The sequence below is a fragment of the Mercenaria mercenaria genome, chromosome 7, assembly GCF_021730395.1.
Source record: "Mercenaria mercenaria strain notata chromosome 7, MADL_Memer_1, whole genome shotgun sequence".
Lineage (NCBI taxonomy): Eukaryota > Metazoa > Mollusca > Bivalvia > Venerida > Veneridae > Mercenaria > Mercenaria mercenaria.
Genome location: NC_069367.1, coordinates 25,726,402 through 25,747,862, shown reverse-complemented (window position 1 = coordinate 25,747,862; position 21,461 = coordinate 25,726,402). Strand labels below are relative to the sequence as shown.

The 21,461-nt window shown below is 34.4% G+C and overlaps 1 protein-coding gene across 8 annotated transcripts; it reads right to left on the bottom strand.

Annotated features, from left to right (window-relative positions):
- Positions 1-454: 454 nt before the first annotated feature.
- LOC123554709 (uncharacterized) lies at positions 455-20,049 on the bottom strand. 8 transcript variants are annotated; one of them, XM_053547851.1, is made up of 13 exons: positions 19,879-20,049; positions 16,760-17,035; positions 16,601-16,637; positions 15,899-15,997; positions 11,318-14,937; positions 10,368-10,441; positions 9,138-9,352; positions 8,664-8,737; positions 4,408-7,739; positions 3,225-3,497; positions 2,909-2,945; positions 1,957-2,055; positions 455-1,327 (listed from the first exon to the last, which is right to left on the bottom strand). In XM_053547851.1, the coding sequence occupies exons 1-5, from the start codon at positions 19,951-19,953 to the stop codon at positions 14,513-14,515; spliced, it is 912 nt and encodes a 303-aa protein (XP_053403826.1). In that variant the 5' UTR covers positions 19,954-20,049; the 3' UTR covers positions 455-1,327; positions 1,957-2,055; positions 2,909-2,945; positions 3,225-3,497; positions 4,408-7,739; positions 8,664-8,737; positions 9,138-9,352; positions 10,368-10,441; positions 11,318-14,512. The 8 variants fall into 8 exon arrangements, with proteins under 8 accessions (XP_053403826.1, XP_053403825.1, XP_053403827.1 ...); XM_053547850.1 differs by having other exon boundaries at positions 9,138-10,441; XM_053547852.1 differs by having other exon boundaries at positions 4,408-4,435; positions 9,138-10,441.
- Between the last annotated feature and the right edge of the window lie 1,412 nt (positions 20,050-21,461).

Below are 21,461 nucleotides of genomic sequence, written 5' to 3'. Positions count from 1 at the left end.
CAAAGTAAAATTGGGACTTAATTCATGTATCTTAATTGGAGTTATAGACCTCCTGTCATATATTGGTGAAGATATGTGGCATTTAACAGTCTTATATATCAGTTATTTATAAAACGCTGAAAAATCATTGAATATTTAGTAACAATGACTGTGACCAAAGCTTTCCTAAATGAAGCAAAACATTGGTCTGTATGTCGTGCGATAAGAATGAAGACAGGCAGAGTTAGGGAAGTGACTACTTGTGTAAGAAAAACAGTCATACAACATTAAAACTGGGCTCTATAACGAAATTACATTTGGAATGGAACTGATGTAAAAACTAATCCGTCAATAGGGGCGGGGCCAATATTTTTGGTTATCAGGTCATTGAGGTAATAACAAAAAATCAGATAAGTGTTATCAGGCAGCTTTCATGGAAGTTGCATAATTCGTTTCAACAATAAGATCATTGGAATACTGTATCTCCTTTTATTCTTACGTTTTACTATATTCCTATATAAGTTCTGTAAAATTCGGCTTGTATTTCACAATTAAATATGAACAGGCAGAAAAAAAATCCGTATTGTACCTTTAAAATTCTGTATTGTACCTTCCGTATTGTATGCTGCCGGACTACTTTCATTAATATGCATGACCTGGCACATTTCTATAAATAGCGCACATAAAAACTTCACATAGTTCCATTTTAATATCAATAAACATTAAAGATTTCGTTCAATAACAACTCACATAAAGGTAAAGTATATAATGAAAGGGTCATTATAACAGAAGCTAGATCTGGGATTTTGTATTCGGCTCTCGAAGATTTTGCTTGGTCGAATCACATTCGGCGCTTGCGCGCCTCGTGAGATCCGACTTGACAAAAATCCACTCGAGCCGAATACAGCATCCCAAATCAAGCTACTGTTATAATGACCCTTTCATTATATTTTATGAATACTAAAATGATTACTTCCGGGACCAGACACAAGGTTGTAGGGGCGTGAAGTAGCAACATAAATTCGATCATGTTCTTCAAGATGAAATACAGCTCCTATGTGACTTGTCCAACCTGCATGTCCAACAGCCATTTCGCACATTGATTTTACGTGTTCTAGGAGAATTCGCTCACAGCCTTCGTTGTACGAGATAATGTTTAAAACATGGTTAATCGTCTGATCTGTTTCGTCTATAACGGTGTCATTTTCTGCTCTTGTGGTCAGTTGAGAAGATATGTAATACTTCCCTGATTTGCGTACATAAATTGCGCCTTCTGTCTGTAAATGTTGTATTCCATTCCCTGAACTTACACCTGACTTCCAAAAAACTTTCGTTGCTTTTCCTGGAACTAAAATGGCAACATTACAGGTTTTATGTAAACGTTTGTGTCATGACTACCCTCTGTCGCTAACCTGAGCTCGCATCGGGAAATCAAACTGATCGAGTTAATAGAGATACCCAGTTAACCCTACAAATGTGCCTAAAAAGACCCAATCGGATCGTCGTTGCATTTTAAGAAATATATCCAGGTCTTAAATTAATAACAAATGCACTGGTGCTTTTTACTACAGTTTAACCGTATTTTATCTAAAGCTTGCATTTGTAAAGAAAACTACATTCAAAAACGGCATCGTTTTTTTTATAAACACACGGTGGAGAAACTTGAATAAGACCTCTCCTATATTATCAAAGTTTCAAAACGTTGCACATATGCTCGGAATTTGCCAAAAGACAAACAACAACAAAAGTCAGGGACATTTACCATTGCTAAACCGAGCCTGTGCGTCGTATAAGGAAATTGGCCGGGACGAACTGAATAACTCTACCTACCAAGGGTTCTTAAGTAATCGATGCCTGAGTAATCGGTGTTTCAATGTATTAGAATTAGAGGAAGAAACTATGGCAGAGTATGGGTACAAGTTGATTTTGCCAAACATATTTAGTATAAATAATTGTCCATGCGGACGTTTATTTTACCTGGCTTAGCATGAGAAGTAATTTGCTTCAGGTGCAGTTGTGCTTCTTCTCTATTCGAATATGTACAATTAAACTGTTTAAGACTGAGCGAAACATACTCTGAAATAGATCAAGTATCACCACTTTAGATATAAGTAAATGGTATCATATTGAATATATAAATGAATGGAATTGACCTTTACAAACAGTATCGGTGACGCGGAACGTTGATCAATCAGATTAAATATACAATTATTGCACAATCCATTCAAAATACTATTGAAAAGAATCAATAACCTCTTTAAGATTTACGCTTGTTTTGTTTTAAAATGAATTGTAAAAGACATGCTAATAATCAGTGTAATAAGCGGAGTAAAGCCCTTAAATTAACAGTGGCGATCAATGTCCTAGGCTATCACACAATTAAATTATGATAGTATCTGCAGTTTTATGTAGAGGATATTGCGTGAATGTCTTTTCATATATGTTTTAATCAAATAATGCAAGCGTAATACCAAAACTCTGTAATGGTATTATTTTACTCCAACGACCTCAAACATGTTATAAATACATTCTTCCTTATGGGATAAAAAGATAATTGACAGAGGTTTACGAAAACATATTTGATTTGATCTAGAGGAATAATAGTTTAACAACAATTAAAAAAAAGTATTTTTATTATATCCCTGTATGATTCATGTAATTTTTTTTCATTGTAATTTGCTTAATTAGACTGTTTTAAGAATTAAACTTTTTTATAATTCGTAAAGAAATCTATTTCTGGTTCTGAACAACATAAAGAAAGGAAAAGTCACCTTTTTACAGTGCCACAAGATCTAAACGATACCAAACTCTTACTCTTCCATATACAATCATATAAAATATAAGGAATTTGAATATATATGTGGTGAAAAAAAATAACAAAAATGTAATTTTAAATCATATATATTAATTGATTTATTTATACACATACCTGGGTTAGTATCACTGTTGTATTTTTCTCCTATTATCTGAAACCAAATTAAAGCGGTTTCACTTTTGTCATGCTTAATAATTATTAATCTCACGACAGAACAGTTTTATCTGAGAAAAATATTTTAAACAGTTTATATTATATGTTTAACAAAAAGGATACAAGCTTAATCATTTATTCATTTCAAAATGTCCATTTCTTTCTAAATGAAAAGCAATAACTTCACCATAAAACAATATAAAAGAACAAAATTACTAATATGAACATAATACATATAATCATTCAAAGGACGTAAATAAAACATATATTTGTCTACCTTTTTAACACTTCTTTCCAGCATTGCACTGACTTTATCGCAGTTGTTTTTCTCCTTTGTATTCTTGTCATTTTTGATTATCAGTTCTTTTAGCCAGCTTGCTTTGTTCTCGCCTATGACAGAACCTTCATCCATATAGCAATACTGAGGTTCTACATTGTGTAGCTGCGCTGTCCTCTTTGAACGCCAACACAAAGAAAGAACGAGCAGAATACTCAAACAAAGTGTTGAGCAAGCGATTAATGCCTTAAGGATGAAATTCATTGACTGTAACTGAAAGATGCAAACATTTCATGAAAATAAAGAAAGAAGGCAAAAAAAAAAAAAATACAAAACGAGTATGGTATCTCATTCCCACCTTTCATAGTTAAAATAAGCTTTACAGAGGACCCAACTTCTAAAACATGATCCTTATCAAAACAAGTAATTATTTTAAACAATGTCAGAATTCAGAAATTATGCTTCTCCACAAATACGGTTTACCATATTAAGCCCCTGCATGATTTCAAAACATAGGCTAAACTTGTTCGGCTTCAGCTCATCAAGGTTGCAAGTTTATAGAGATGAAATATAGATACGATATAATGTTTACGAAATACTAAGAACTAAAAAATAAGTGATTCGTTCGGATTGGTTTGGTTTGAAAAACAGTTTAACAAGTATTGTATACGAGTCTGCCTGATACAATAGAAGAACGGGTTTTCTTTGGGTGCATAACATGCCTTTTTATTCATATAGATTTTACGTCGGCTAATGTTTCGAACCACGGAGCAAACACAAAATGTACCATACTCTTGAATAGTCGCGGGTTTTTTGAAATTTCAGTTAAATGTATTTAACGACAGTCATTTAGCCTAAAATGTATTCCTATTCTACAAATGCCTACACCAACGGCAGACAGAAAATGTAACCATTTTTTATTGTGCTCCAATACGGGTTTGTCCGCGAATAACTGTCAGTGACATTTCCCTCACACCTACAAATAAGAGGGAGAGGACTGCTTTTCTCGCTTAGTAATCCAAAATGCAGATATATTGATCGAAATTGATATAAAACAGTCACACTAACTGAACCGTAATGTTTATTACACAAACTGTAGTTAACTTTTATAAATTTATATTTTTTATTATTTTATTATTCAATTTTACAGATTTATTTCTAAACAAAACGAAAAATACCCTACCTTCATAGCGATTTTCCGGTACGAACACCTATTAACAATAAGTATATGTACGTAGTTATAATTTCAAACCCAAAGCGTGTTTGACATTTAATTTATTGAATAATAATGACAAAATATATATTTATAAATGTATTGTCTATAAGTATTGGCACTAAAGAATATTTGGAATGTTTCCGTAAATCAATATTCGGTGTTCCAACCCTTATAACGATATAGCTAATGATAAACAGTTACTAAACTCGGGATATCCCCTGTAAACTAAATCAAAGCCTTGAAATGTCTGATGGTTGCGGGTTTTTGGTAAATTTATTTTCTGTTTAAATGCCACTCTATGAATATACATGAATGAGAAACAAATACAAATTTAATGTGCCGCATATCTAAGATGAACTCTGCCTGACACAGCTCGTGATGTAACCATGGGCTGGAATGCCTTATAATTGATAAATCTTATATAATCTAAATGGTCAATGCAAGTGGATAAAGGTTGAATAAGAACTGCTTCATTAATAATTCATCCGCATTGTTCATGAATGGGACTATTTTGTGTAGCACATGAACTTCCTTTGGATGTGATTTGGAATCAAATAAAGATGCTTTGATTGACAGAAATACACTTTAACTTTGGTAGCGGGATAAACCTGCAACCAACAAACGGGAAAATTGTCACACTGATCATGATGTATCGTTCATTTGTTTAGAAATACTCTACTATTCAACAGTTTTCTATGTACATTTAGTAAACCGTTCTACAAAAATCTTCAGGAATGGACAAATGTTCATTAAATAAACGGAATTGGCGCCAGTACACAAGAAAAATGATACCTTTCAGAATATAATGCAAGAATAAATGTAATATCGATACAGATCAAAAAGTAAAATATAATGGTCTGAACTGGATTCGAACCCATGCCTGCGTTTAACTAAAAAGGTTATTTTAATAAATGTCACAATATATGGCGTAAATAAAGAAAACGCCCGAAAATATTGGTGAAAATGCCAGGTCGGACATTGTTAAGTTATTGTTGAATGTTGAGTGCTGATTTTTCTTTTTCGTGTGTGTGTGTGTGTGTGTTTTTGTTGTTGTTGGGTGGGGGGGGGGGGGGTGAGGTCCTAATGAAAAGACATGAAATAAACATCCGGTGTCATATGGTATTTGAGTCAATAATTTGAACATGTTGCAATTTTATTGAAAGTGGGATCAATCTACAGTACACCAGAGTAAGATCATTTAGTGATTATTATTTCTGGTCGTTAAGATCTAATTCGTCAAAATATTTCCGTTGGTGTAGGCTTTCTCTCACATCAACATGTTCAATTAAACTGTGTCTATAATTAGTTTGATTGGTGCGCGCGCGCGTGTATACATGTGAGTGTGCGCACGTACGCGCATGTGTGTGTCTGCATATGTGCCTGCGGGGGTGTGCCTGTGTGTGTGTGTGTGTGTGTGTGTGTGTGTGTGTGTGTGTGTGTGTATATCTGTGCTGTTATAAAAGATAAGTAATCCGCTTCTTTCCGTGATGATTTGATAAAATACACCGTCTGACATCATTCATCCTCCACCTTTGATTCATGTGGGAAAGTTGTCAGTTACTTGCGGAGGACAGGTTTGCACTGGTACAGAATCCAAGAATACCGGTTAGGTAAACTTCCCGCCGTTAAATAACTGAAAAATGTTGAAAAAAATGACGTCTTTGTTTAAATATATATTGCCTCTGAGAACGAGAAATAGTAAAAAAAACTGAAAATGTTTAACTAAATGTAATTTGGTTCTGCCTTTATGCAAGCGTACATTTTGCTTGGTGAAAAACGTGCATTGTTTATATGAAAACATGTGAAACTAATCTAGCTAAGTTTATGTTACAGATACACGATTAAACGCACACTAGTTTAAATCTACACATGTAATGTCACAACTATTTTTAAATTAAACAAAGCCACTATTTATCAGACAGGAATACTACATGCTTTAAATTACTAAGAAGGAAATGACACAAGTAACATGATATGATATGAGTCAGTGGAAAGTTAAGAAGTCTCCAACATTACGTATGACTTGGCATTTTTCCATTCAAATTAAAGTCATTTGTGGGAGTAACTCGGGAAGAGACATGTATAGTTGCCAAGGTAGTGTGACAAGAGTTATTTTCATAAATGAATAAGCTGTTTTAATGCTACACACAGTGAAATACTTTCATTTGTAAGTTTTTCATTTAGTATTTTGTCTGTAATTTTATTTTGGCTCGTAAAAGCAAACAATTTTCTCTATCAACATATATATGTACAATATTTTACTTTCTGAAGTAGTTAAACTATTTATTTTGACAGAACTGTTATTCCGGAATCATTCCATATCGGTTGCAGATTTGTTAAACTGTCATCTCCATCTTTTATTTTTTCAGATAAAAATATTCACCCGCAATATAATCTTACTTTATACCATTATTTTTATCATGCATGTGTCCAATGTAAGTCCCCTATGAGCAGATAGATAAGTATACATTTAAGAGCGCCAAAAAAATTAGCATCATGAACATGGGGCTTTAATTTTATCTGGTCTTTTTCAATTAACATTGTAATAGCGTGCCCTATCCTGGCAACGATACTGGCGCCTACACTTGTATCTTATTTATGATACACTGCTGTTCGCAAATGCAGACAGATATATTGACCGGAGGATCAGGAAGTATAATAATAAAATTTCAAAACTGAAACGTGTTTGTAAACAGATACATGCTAAAGACAAAATATATCCACTAATATTTAAATTCAATAAACTGTTTGAAGAAAACGCATCACCGTGCGCATGCGTAGCACCAAAAGATCAAATGGCTATACAACATTTTTCATTTTCGAAATGCCACACGTTTAAATTTAAACTAGACAGAGGAAATTACATTCATCATCATCATCATCATCATTTATAGTAATGGCAAACATTCTTGACAAAATATAATGGCCATGCTTGGTGGTTAGTAAAAGTGATAGAGTACTAGTCTTTCCAGGCTACTCAACCTACCTAGAAGAAACCGTAGCAACGTGATAAAAATAGGTGCAAAAACCTAACACCTTAAGAGCCTTAAATAGAAAAAAATGGAAGAATGCGTTATCAAAATAACGGCTTCAATAAACCTGGTCTTAAAATGAACATATGGCAGTTTACCTTAAAATGAATCTCTCGGCCGATGGTTTATGGTTTGATATTACTTGTGATTTTGGATGAGTTTTAGATGAAAGATATGCTGCACATTAGTATCTTACTATCAATTAATTATTCCCTCTAACCTATCGTGAAATAAAACTTCCTTCTTTACACAGACCTTCATGTAAATCTGCAAATACAAACATTGAGCATGGAGACCTTATCATATCTTTATCTAATTTATTACAGTTTTAACACCCAATGCAAGTATTAGGTAGTTTTCAGCCCATGGCCAAAGGGGAGTAATCGAAACGAAAACTGATTGTCCAATTCAATGGCAATGGAAAATCCCCATTGCATCGTTCTGAATGTTGAATAAAATTTCATATTTCGTTTGACGAAGTTATTTATCTTGTGAAGATAAATAATTATTACCAAATAAGACAATTCATATAAAGCAGTGTTTTATCTTTTTTACAAAAGAAAGAAATGTAATTTCTTAATGGTGAAAGAACACCATAATAAATGATAAGCAAAGAAAAATTTATGGTCAAATGTTATATCATAATGTGCAAATTGGTTTCAGATAAATTGTAAAATATTAGATTAACTCTTACTGAAAATGTTACTAAATCTTAAATCATACAAACAGTTGTCCAATTACCATTTATAAAATTGATTATATGCGGGACCCTTCGTTTACAGATCGGTTTGGTAAATATACATGAGCATTTCTGACAGTAAGCATTACTGGTTTGGAGATCCATTTACAAAATGTCATGTACAAATTTTCTATATATGTATCTATCAGTGGTACAAATGTAACTAATAATCAAACAAATATATTCTAGTGTAAGAACAGTTTTCAATTTATTCAGTTGTAGCCTCCCTTGTACTGTATATACTTGATGAAAAATGTGTCGTTTTATTCTGCGATCAATACCTGAAATAAAGCTTTATCTAATTTAACGAAAATTGTCATAAAACGTCAGTTTGTAAAATACTTTTAGTCATTAAGGACTTTAAGATCTATTTCTTAGCTTTAGTTCAGTCCTTTTTTCAAAATGTTACATTTCACTTTATGGCAATAAAGAGAACACATCGGTTGTATTACCTGGAGATTTAGGGTAGCAAGTGCCGCCGAGCTATTACTACTGCACATCGGAGATCGTTATGACCAAAAGTGCTCTGAAACAAAAACAAACAGACAAATAAAAATTTAACGCATGTCATGCGCATTTTAGGTAAATTAAATGATCTTGTTCGACCATATTGTTATTGTATTAGTTTTCAAAGGAAAATAACTATTGAAACTAAAACAAATGGTTTATAAAGGTGTTGCAAATTACAAATTAAAAAATTTCTACGTGTTACTGATGTCAATCAAATTTCAGTCCACATCAATTTTGAAGGTCAAGTAACCCATAATGCTTTTACAAAATACCACACTGAATATGAAGGCCTATCCGATTTAATTTCATCACACGTTGAGACGATATGGTATGTCCCTAGTATATGAATGTGAATATTCCACTCTTTTGATCTAGAAGTTTTCGCAGCATTATTAGATAGACAACAAATCACTTACAGTTCATCAGCAAGTTGTTGAGTTCTCTTCATTGTTGTATTCCCTTTTAATTTAGTTTTGAAAATGTTTCTTTCCATCTTTATTTACGACTGAGATGAATTTGTCCCATTAGAAACGTGTCTAATGTTGTTTAGTTGCCTTTCTTTTACGTAAGACACCATTGCCCGTAGAATGCCAAAAGAGAAACCAAATTGGCGATGGTCGTAGAATGAGGACTACCAGAATCGAGTTGAAACCGGAAAATTATGAAAGTTAAATACGGTAGATATATAGGTAGTAACCATATTTTGTTTGCTAATCATGAAAACAGAGGCTGTAAGCAATAACCTTATTTATCTTGTAATGGAAATTATCAAATAAGACAATTCATATAAAGCAGTGTTTTATCTTGTTAACAAAAGAACGAAATATAATTTCTGTATGCTGAAAGAACGCCATAATAAATGATAAGCAAAGAAAACTTTAAGTTCAAATGTTACATCATAATGTGCAATTTATCAACTGCATTTTGATTTCAGATAAATTGTAAAATATTAGATTAACTCTTACTGAAAATGTTACTAAATCTTTAATCTTACAAACAACTGTCCAATTACCATTTATAAAATTGATTATATGCGGGATCCTTCGTTTCCAGATCGGTTTGGTAAATATACATGAGCATTTCTGACAGTAAGCATTACTGGTTTTGTGATCCATTTAGAATAAGTCATGAACAAATTTTCTATGATGTATAGTTACTGTATTTGAAAATGATTATGAATATAAAAAAATGATTATGAATATAAAAAAAAAAAAACAAAAAAAAAAACAACACAAGTTTCGCTTTAACGTGACATTTTGTTTACAGCAGCAATGGATTAGTGACATTTTTAAATACTGCGTAAATACTGAATGGTTTTCATCAGCGTCAGTGGTACAAATGTAACTAATAATCAAACGAATATATTCTATAGTAAGAACAGTTTTCAATTTATTCAGTTGTAGCCTCCCTTGTACTGTAAATTGTATCAGATATACTTGAGGGAAAATGTGTTGTTTTATTCTACGATCAATACCTAAAATAAGTACTACATCTAATTTAACGGAAATTGTTATAAAACGTCAGTTTGTAAAATACTTTTAGTCATTAAGGACTTTAAGATCTATTTCTTAGCTTTAGTTCAGTTCTTTTTTCAAAATGTTACATTTCACTTTATGGCAATAAAGAGAACACATCGGTTGTATTACCTGGAGGTTTAGGGTAGCAAGTGCCGCCGAGCTATTACTTCTGCACATCGGAGATCGTTATGACCAAAAGTGCTCTGAAACAAAAACAAACAGACAAATAAAAATTTAACGCATGTCATGCGCATTTTAGGTAATGATCTTGTTCGACCATATTGTTATTGTATTAGTTTTCAAATGGTTTATAAAGGTGTTGAAAATCACAAATTTAAAAATTTCTACGTGTTACTGATGTCAATCAAATTTCAATCCACATCAATTTTGAAGGTCAGTTGACCCATAATGCTTTTACAAATACCACACTGAATATGAAGCCCTATCCGATTTGATTTAATCACACGTTAAGACGATATGGTATATTCCTATACGAATGTGAATCTTCCACTCTTTTGATCTGGTACTTTTCGCGGCGTTATATGACAACAAATCACTTACAGTTAATCAGCAAATGGTTGTTTAGTTGTCATAATTTTCTTTCGCGAAAGACACCAACGCCCGTAAAATGCTAAAAGTATACTAGTACAATGTAACCATATTGGCGATGGTCGTTGAAATGAGGACTATCAGAGTCGAGTTGTAACCTGAAAATTATGAAAGTAAGATACGGTTGTTATATAAGAAGTAACAGTGTCGGATTTCGTTTTCCAATAAAACAGTAGCAGTATGCAATAACTTTCGTCTTTATACTCAGTACCCGATATGTACAAGGTATACAATGTATATACATGTATGTAAATAAGAATAGCGTCGAAGTGTGAGATTGATATGCCCCGATCGCGTTTGAAATCCCATTTATTTTTTTGTAAGTTACTGACCTTTCCAAGGTGATGCCTGCTTCTCCGTCCGTTTACTTTCAGTTGTTTTTTAATATTATCTTGTATTTTTGTGTCACTTTCCTTCCCCCCCCCCCTTTATTCCCCATACGACATTTTCCTGTCCCCTTTTAAACTTACCAACTCCCCGTCACTACCATCCCTCACTTGTTTTCAATCCATCGTTTTTTTTTTTAAATTTCGTGTTTGGTGATCGGTATTTGAAGCAACCCGTCCGCATATCTTCCCTCTACAGTTTCTATTTGTGACACCCGCTCTGTGCCTCAAGTGATTCAACACTCATCTTTCAATTATTAAAAAGGAAAAGAATACATTATCATTTAAAGCAACTCTCCCATAGTTTGGGTGAAATTGTTCAACATGCTCATATCCATCAAGTTTGGCTTAGAATGTATCTATGACACTGAAAAATGATAAATTGGTTGAACATAAAAGTAAGATACTGATAAGAATTCAGGAGAGTGTGCATCTTTTCTGCATTACTCCAAAAGTGTTGCAACGTTTTACTATCTTCTGCACAATATGTGGTTATTCATAAGAATATCTTGCAAATATCTTATGCTAACAATTTTTTATCACAAGACTTTCAGACTATTCATTTATTTCGGAGTCGTTAGGCCACACATTTCATTTGATCTTCGTTTTACTTTGTCTGAATGCTTATATGAAATTTAGTAAATTTTTGAACTTTGCTGTATGTTGAAACCTAGGGCGTTAGTAAAACTCAAGGTAAACACTGTAACACTCTATAAGACAAATGGTCAAAATACTATGTTATTAGTTACAAATCTAAGCCAAGACAGTACGAGGGTCCTGCATAAAGTTCTGTCATTTGGTTCGGATTTCCTAAGTGCTACGTTTTTTTTTTAAACTTATCTTTATTAAAAACCTTCAAAGTATTCCCCCTTTACGGAACGAAGTTTTTGTAACCAGTTTATCCAATCACGAGAAGCAGGTAAATAGTCTTCTTTTGGTATCTGTTAGAGACACTGATAAATGGCGCTGCCAAGAACTTCTGGACTTATTTTTCTTACCAGAAGAGATTTTCTTAAGTCCTGGAAATAAAAAATGTCGCAGGGACTTATTTCAGGTAAATAAGGCGGATAGTTACAACCCCCATCTTTTCAGAAGCCAAAAAAAAAAAGACTTGTGAGAGGAATGGTTGTCGTGTACATAAGACTGACTGCTGACCATACTTTCCTTACTTTACTTGGACGTTTCTTATTGTAAAACTTTTTCACTTTCTTCATTAAAGAGTTCTAATAGAATCGTCCAGTGACTGTATGGCCAGATGCACAAGTCATTTGAGCGTCTGACCCGCTAGAATTGAAGACAATTGCTTGCAACATCGTTCTCGAACTTATGCTTCTCCTGGCAATGCAGGGACGTATTTTATTTTAACCTGACTATCACAGCCTTCCTATGTTTTCAAAAGTTTCCGGCCACATTTAAGGCGTTGTTTCTTTTGGTCCTCAGTGAGCAAATGAGGTACCCACCTAGCGCAAACCTATCTCTAGTCCAAACGCTTTTTCAGAATTGTTTGCACACTGCCTTCTGATATGCCAGTACGACTGGCTATATTTTCACCGGCAATCGCGCATCCTGTTCGACCACAGCTTTTACTGCAGCGATGTTTGCCTTAGTAACAGAGGGTTTTGAGCCTAGCAGAACAAGTAATATCCTCGGCAGATAATTTTCCAGCTTTAAAAGCTTTAACCCACCTAAAAACTGTGCGCATTGAAATCGCTACGTATTTCAGTCTTTTCGTCCATTTTACAATGTGACAAGTAAATTGGTCAGTGTATATGACTGCATGCATTTCAATTTGAAATAGCTTGGTCATTTGAGAATCAATTTGCAAAATATAAACGGATATCGTTAGCTATTGGACACGCCATTCAAGTGCAATGAAGCTTTTAAAAAATACATGGGATAAAATTACGGAAGCCAATTAGTGAAAGAACCTTTTGCAGGACCCTCGTAATTTGTTTATCTTGGGTCTAAAAGTAGATCGCTAGATCAAATCGTAAAAAAAAAATGCTGTTGATTTAAACAACACTTTATTAATCACAATTCATTTACAAGATGTACATATATCACAATGTCATACAGGATTGAGTAGGAAGCTGTAAGCTTATTTAAAAGTCTCTCATTAAATTTGCAATTAATACCTCAGATGCCACATTAATCAGAAAGCCTTACCTTGTAAAATTAAAGTGAGGTTCAAACTGCATCAGTTATATGTAACAACTAAGTCATTATGTCAAATCGTAACATATATTGCTAAAACTGCTGAGGCAACTTTACACATTTAAGAACTATTTCACTAGGTAAATGTGTAGAAAAACCGTGTTAACAATCTTGTAACTGATCTTAATGAAGCATGTTTGTTAAAATAAATGTAGATAGTGTGTGCATTAAGTTATTTAGAGTAAAAAGTAGGTAATTAGAAACACACAACCAGCGGCCATTCAAAATTGAACCTCTTAATGCTGAGCGCCAAGCGAGGAAGCTAATTGTACCATTTTCACCATGCATAGAACCCACGGCCTCCCGCACTCAAAGCGGACACGTGACATTTTTTGTTGTTGTTGGATTTAACGTCGCACCGACACATGATAGGTCATATGGCGACTTTCCAGCTTTAATGGTGGAGGAAGACCCCAGGTGCCCCTCCGGGCATTATTTCATCACGAGCGGGCACCTGGGTAGAACCACCGACCTTCCGTAAGCCAGCTGGATGGCTTCCTCACATGAAGAATTCAACGCCCCTAGTGAGGCTCGAACCCACATCGATGAGGGGCAAGTGATTTGATACCCCACCAAGTCACATTACACTGAGACCGGGTGACCAGTCCTCGCACTACCCTCTTAGTGCTGAGCGCCAAACGCGGAGGCAACTAATACCATTTTCCCCGGGAATCGAACGCACGACCTCCCGCACTCAAAGCGGACGCTCTAGGCTACACAAGGCTACCGAGGCGGTTGACTGAATGAAATGTGTAATGTAATGTACAATGAAATTATGACATGTGTAATGGAAATTGAATAAACTTGTACCTTGGTTACCGTAATGATAATGTAATGAAAAAAAGTAATTTGCAAAGGTATTTCATGTATTCCTTAGCAATGTAATTGTAACTAAATCACTTGTATGTAAAATATTTGTATCGATCGTGAGTATCTGAAACATTTTATTTACTATTCTATGACTGACAATTGTGAATGTACCGAAGTATATAAGGAATATTGTCAGTAGTAACATTTACCTGATGAGATCACATGAAGAATTGATTTAGTCAAAAACATAATGTATCACTTAAAATCTAAAAGGCTGAACACACTGAAGTAATTATTGTGTTTGTCAGAAATAATATTTTGAGGATGAGAAGTAGACACATACAGTCGATCCCCGTCCTCGAGACGGAACACAGCGCCAAGGACGCTTGTACTTTCAGAAACATCTGATGCCATTTCACACTGGGATTTTGCATCTTCAAGTATTACTCCCTCCGTCCCTTTGTTTCTGATTAAATGCACGTAATGTCTAAAGATGCTGTCTAAAGTTTCATCTGTATCATTCGCTTTCGCAATTCTTGTTTTCAATTGTGACGATATGTAATAATGACCAGTCTTTTCTACATATATTGTTCCATCATCTTTTGAATACCTCAACCCTGAATTTGCATAAGACGGTGGGTCAGTATTCCATAGTAACTTTGATGGCATCCCCACTGAAACTGAAAGAAATATCTATCTAATATAGACTTATGTTTGAAAAAAATTATTGAACAGGAACCTCCATGGCCGAGTGGTTGAGGTCGCAAAATGCAGCCCAATGCGCAATAGCCCAAATAATATAACAAACCTGATTTTAATATGCATTGCATCAATAATGGACAAATGGTAGGCTAAGGTGTGTTGCACATTTCTTTTTTACTGAACAGAAAGGGGCCTCCGTGGCCGAATGGTTAAGGTCGCTGACTTCAAATCACTTGCCCCTCATCGATGTGGATTCGAGCCTTACTCGGGGCGTTGAATTCTTCATGTGAGGAAGCCATCCAGCTGACATACGGAAGGTCGGTGGTTCTACCCGGGTCGTGATAAAATAATGCACAGAGGGGCACCTGGGGTCTTCCTCCACCATCAAAGCTGGAATGTCGCCATATGACCTAAAATTGTGTCGATACGAGATTAGACCAAGCCAAAAAAGAAAAGAATGAATAGCAAATTGAATAATAAATTAAAGTTAATGAAGCCTACGCGAATAACATATCTTTGAATGACAAAGAACAGTGCTTTTATTACGGGTAGCATTAACTTAAACAGGTTCTTAAATGTTAGTTATAAAACATTGTGTTAGTCAAATTGCAATTATGTGTCATGATGATATACAACAGCCGTTTAGATAAGTAAGATGAAGTACATCACTGAAAGCGGTATACACCATTTGTTGCTTGTGTATTTTTTGTAATGTTTATAACTTATGAACTGTGGACTGAAATACTCATCATTAAAACATTGCCTACAGTAACTGTAATTTATGCCATAAAATTGTTAATATCTATTTACAAGATATGCTTATACTTTGTCCGCAATCAAGAATTTAAAAATCAATCTGCAAATGAAGAAAAACTAAATCATTATAATGCTCTACATCAGAATCACATAAAAAGTGACAAGATCTTCTAAGTAACATACCTGGCTTTTTATCTTCTGAAATATCCACAAGATGTGCCTTTGGTTGCTTCTTGTTGGTTGCCTCGCATTTATAATTCGTCAGGTTCAGTGAACTCATTTCTGGCGATAAGGAAAAAATGAAATGTCTATAAGAATTTCCAGTCATATGGTGATTTATGTAATGTGTTTGAATCATTGTCAGAATTTTTCTAACTTCGGACAGACTTTTAGAATAGATACATTCCTGTTGTATGCATTCACCAACAAAACTATTGTGCAATCTGATATCAAATGTTCAGTTATTTTATTTGCAAAATCGGCCAATTTGGAAACATTTCACACTACTGCTAGTAATATTATTGGCAATGTATTTATCGTGAAAGTGGTTGTGGTTGATATTTTAAACTGATTAAGAAAACAATTAATCATTTACTAATTTAAAAAGGTATATGATGCATATGATGTGTTTATAGAGTGCCAGACGGGATCATCAGCATTATTTTCTTTATGCTGATGTTGGTTGTCAACTAGCGATATAATCTTACATTTTATCTTTTGCCAGAATAGGAGTTTAATTGGAAAGAAGAATAGTTTGTTACATTACACACAACCGATTAACAAATCAAATTAAAGAAGAAACAAATAAAGCAATAAAATAACATATGTCTATCCTAATTAAATATCAAACAAATAAGACACAATTATATAAATCTTTACACTAACCAGGATTTGCGACACTATTATATTTTTCCATGACACCCTGAAATTAGAAGGGTATATATGTTATGAATATCTAAAATCAATGTGCATGTAAATGTCAGCGGTAAAAAAAAACGTTCACTTTAGATTTAGAATACATAAATACAGAACTGTATAAGTTACCTTGTCAGAAAGTTTGTCAAGCACATCACTCAAAGTCCCGCAGCAAATGCTTGATTTTTTCTTTTTGTCTAACCTCTTTTTAAGTTTACCGGGACATTGTTCGTTTGCTTCCTCGTCATCTGCCAGAGCGAATCTGTGCAATGGCAGACACATCCGTTGCTGTCTAGGGCTCATAATGTCCTCCCGTAATACTCGCCAGTGTCCAACCAGTCCAAGTAGAGTACCCATTTCGCCGATGGTTGTACAAATGAGAATAAAAAGAAAACATCTTTTGACCTGAAAATTACAATTCATAGTGATATAATAATATGATTAAGTTATTAAGTTGAAAACTGTAAGATTAAACCCTTACCACTTATTGAGCGAAGACCTTTTCCAATTCTTAAGGTCAATAAAATTTTGACCTTTGACAAACTGGCCTTTTACTCAATAAGGGACATTTACTGACAAAGGATATGACTACTATAGGCCAAAACCTCTTGTTGTTGATCAGACACTACTAATCGCTGGAAGGAAGGAAGGATGGACAAACTTTCTTAAGAAAGGACATTTATTGGATATTTCGTAAACACAGTACAAACAAGCGACAAAGAGTACCTTATAAATTATCATGCAAATTGTTTAGATTCTTCTTTTTTTCACAGAGCATGGCTGATAAAACAATCATATCAAAAACCTCTCTAGTCAGAAAATTTAACAGATATGTTTGTTACATAGTTTTTATAATGTATATAAGCCAACACATATTTTTTTACATTACGTTGCATTTCTTTTTTCCTGAACAGAGTGGTAAAGGTCGCTGACTTCAAATCACTTGCCCCTTGTCGACGTGGGTTCGAGCCTCACTCGGGGCGTTGAATTCTTCATGTGAGGAAGCCATCCAGCTGGCTTACGGAAGGGTGGTGGTTCTACCCAGGTGCCCGCTCATAATGAAATAATGCACGGAGGGGCACCTGGGGTCTTCCTCCACCATTAAAGCTGGAAAGTCGCCATATGACCTATCATGTGTCGGTGCGACGTTAAATCCAATAAAAAAATAAGAAAGGAAGAAGTGAACAAAAATTCAAGAGACTTTGTTTGGCTGGCAACGTGTGGACAGTGACCAGTCCAGATACGTGAAAAGGGGTTTCCACTAAACCAAAACATTTTAATTCATTTACGTTGAACCAAATCTTAGTAACTTCATCCGCAATAACATGATGTTGCAAAATGTATTAAGTAAGCTATATGTTCTGAATTATGTAATCTGAGAAGGTATGACCCGTGACAGGAAAGTTTAATTTTCTGACACGATGAAGTCAATGGAAAATAAAACAATGATATCATTTATATCTGATTAAAACTACCAATGTTTCAGTTAAACTATGAAAATCTTGACATACATGTATCTCTAAACTTGTTGCGTTTTCAGAAAATTAAATACGAGTACAACTTTACAAAACAAAATATCGTAATTTGATACAAGTATAGTACACATCAAATTATTTTACATAAAAAACATTATCGTTTGTAAATGTTAACAAAATGAAAATGCTCAGTACTTGTCACACGATATATTTTAGATATATGTATGTACACATTCATTGTATCTGTTGTAAGACATTGACGATCTTTGGTATAGCATATGACTTAAGAATACAGGTATAGCGTTAACGGACGCTAAACGAATAGAAAAATTGCGGCAGAAAGTTATCTGTTGACGAAAGGCATCCCCCTCTGCTGCTCGGTGCTCTGGCGATCGGTGTACGGGGCGCTTAAAACGCACAATGACCTCATGATTGCCGCACATATATAGGACGAACAACATTCAATTAATGGATATCACCGTTCTAGTAACGGACTTGTACCGCGTAAAAGGTAAGCGTAAAGCATGAGAAACTGACAAAATGTTCTTGTCAGTTATCGTCCGTTGAACATACGTTACATCAGTTGCATGTCCGGTAGTAGTCCGGCCGTGAATCAGGTCCAACAGACAAGAACGGATGCGAACCGTACAAGTACAGAATAGGGAACGTACGAGTAACGAACAAACGAATATCAGCGCATTGCTACCATACATCTAACGGACAACTTTGTGCCGTGGTGTACGTTCTAAATTTTGAACATGTTCAAAACCTTCCACCGGATTGAACGAACATCGCCGTACAAGGAGCGCAGACGCCGTATGAGAAACAGAAAAGAAACGCATGCGAACGTACACGAACGGATTGAAAATTTTGTTATACGTTGGACGTCCGTTAACTCTATACGGTGTAGTGTGACTGAGACTTAATATGTAATATGCGTACATGTACCTATGAAACATACATAAACATTGCATGTTACTGACACACATGTGTATTTTTATCAAGTTACATCTCAGAGGGGTTCATCTATCTAATCATTTCAAGTGAGGTTAAATAACGCCGAGCATGTTCAAATGATAAGTAAATCTACTAGTATTGTTCCGTATCGTTTTAGCCTGCCAAATCAGATCTGTCATAATTTTTTGTTTAGCTATTGACGTGAATAAATAAAATAGTTAAAGAAATAGGTCAGAGTATAGTTCCTTTATCAGTATAATTATTAGACGTACAAAATGTAGTTTAATGCGCAGTAACAGAAATCATAATAATTATATTAAATATGATTGTGTGCGTACATGAAAAAAGAATGACTTACATTGCTTTACATTAACATAATATTACCATATCATTATTTACATTACCCATTTGTTTTGCAATGTAAGTGCCCTTAAACAATTCAGTTGAATTGCAGAAAGTAAGTCTTTCGACCAAATCCCCCGTTTATAACTACAGGTGATCACTGTAGTAATGCACAAACGAATAAAGTAAGACGGTATTAATCCCTTTGGAGTCCTTGAACTTTTAAAGAGGAAGTTTAAGCTATTAAAGTATGAATATTTAATGAATGTAATGTGTAGGTTTAAGAAAGGTAAATTGAGTCAACGTTTGACTTAAAATAACAAATATTTTGTAAAATTTGATATATATTTTCGCTAACAAAATGACCTATAAACCTATACAGGTTTAACAATTCGTCTTCCATATCAATAGGGCCATAACATAACTCAAGTCTACATAACCAAAACAAAGAATCTAAATATAGAAATTAGTTACCTGAAATAGTTCATTGCATTTTTGATCTGTAACTGATTGAATCTTTGAGGTATCAGCTACCACATCCATAATCATATTTTGATTATTATTATTATGTCTGAAACAATTTACAACTGTTTAAAGCCGCTTATCATTTGTAACGCGTGTGTATTCGTTTAACCGTTAACTCTTTCTGACGGTTAAACACTTTAATCTTTATTTAAATTTCAAATTCAAATGGGTATTTACACGGAAGAATTTCATTCTCTCTACGTCATAAAAGTGTAGTTTCTAATGCCACTCTTTGAGGGAATTTAACAATGCATATAATCCGGAAGTTTTGTAAAATTCTCAAGATATTACTTGGTTTTTAATTCTGAAAGATATTATAGAAGGAAGGTCGACCGTATTTCTAAAATTTGTAATTAACTATCTATTTGTCAATAGTTAAGTTTTTCAGGGTTATGAATTAGCTTGACTAGCCGGCACTTTGCAGTTCTAATTGAGAGGGAGGAAGTGCAGACCATTAACATTTATTTAGTAAACACTGACCTAGTACTTAAAAATTAAACGTTCCAATATATTTTCATTTTGGATCTCGAACTGCAGATCAGTTTGCAGATCGCAATTCGAACCCTGAACTGCTGACTGCGAACTGCAGACCAGTTTGCAGTTCGCAATTCGAATCGAAAACTCAGAGCCGCAGACTAGCCGACACTATGTTCTAATGGAGAGGGAGGAAGTGCAGACCATTAACATTTATTTAGCAAACACTGACCTAGTACTTAAAAGTATAAGAGTAACGTTCAATATATATTTTCATTTTGATTCTTGTTTGTTTTTTGTTTTTTTTTGGTTTAACGCCGTTTTTCAACAATATTTCAGTCATGTAACGGCGGGTTTGATTCTTGAACTTCAGACTAGTTTGTAGTTCGCAATTCGAATCGTGAACTGCGAACAGCTGACAAGTTTGCAGTTCGTAATTCGAATCGAAAACTAAAGAGCCGCAGACTAGCCGGTACTTTGAAGTTCTAATGAAGGGGGTGGGGTTGCAGACCATTAATATTTATTTAGCAACACTAACTTGGTATTTTAAGTATAAGAGTAACGTTTCACGTTCCAATATACTTCTATTTTGAATCGTGAACTGCAGACCAGTTTGCAGTTCGCAATTCGAATCGTGAACTGTGAACTGCAGACTATTTTGTAGTTAGCAATACGAATCGTGAACTTCGAGAACTGTGACCTGCAGACCAGTTTGCTTTTCGCAATTTGAATCATAAACTGCAAACTGTAAACAGCTGACCGAAAATTAATAACTGGAGACCTACCGGTAGTATCATTTCTAGTACTTCCAATTTTAATTGCGAACAGCAGACCAGTATGCAGTTCGCAATTTGAATCGTGAACTGCAAAGTGCGAACCGCAAACTAGTTTGTAGTTCGCAATTAGAACCCGAAAGTAAGAGCCGCAGACTAGCCGGCACTTTGCAGTTCTAATGGAGAAGGAGAAAGTGCAGACCATTCACATTTATTTAGCAAGCACTGACTTAGTACCTAAAGTGTAAGGGTAATTTTTCAATGTACTTTCATTTTGAATCGTGA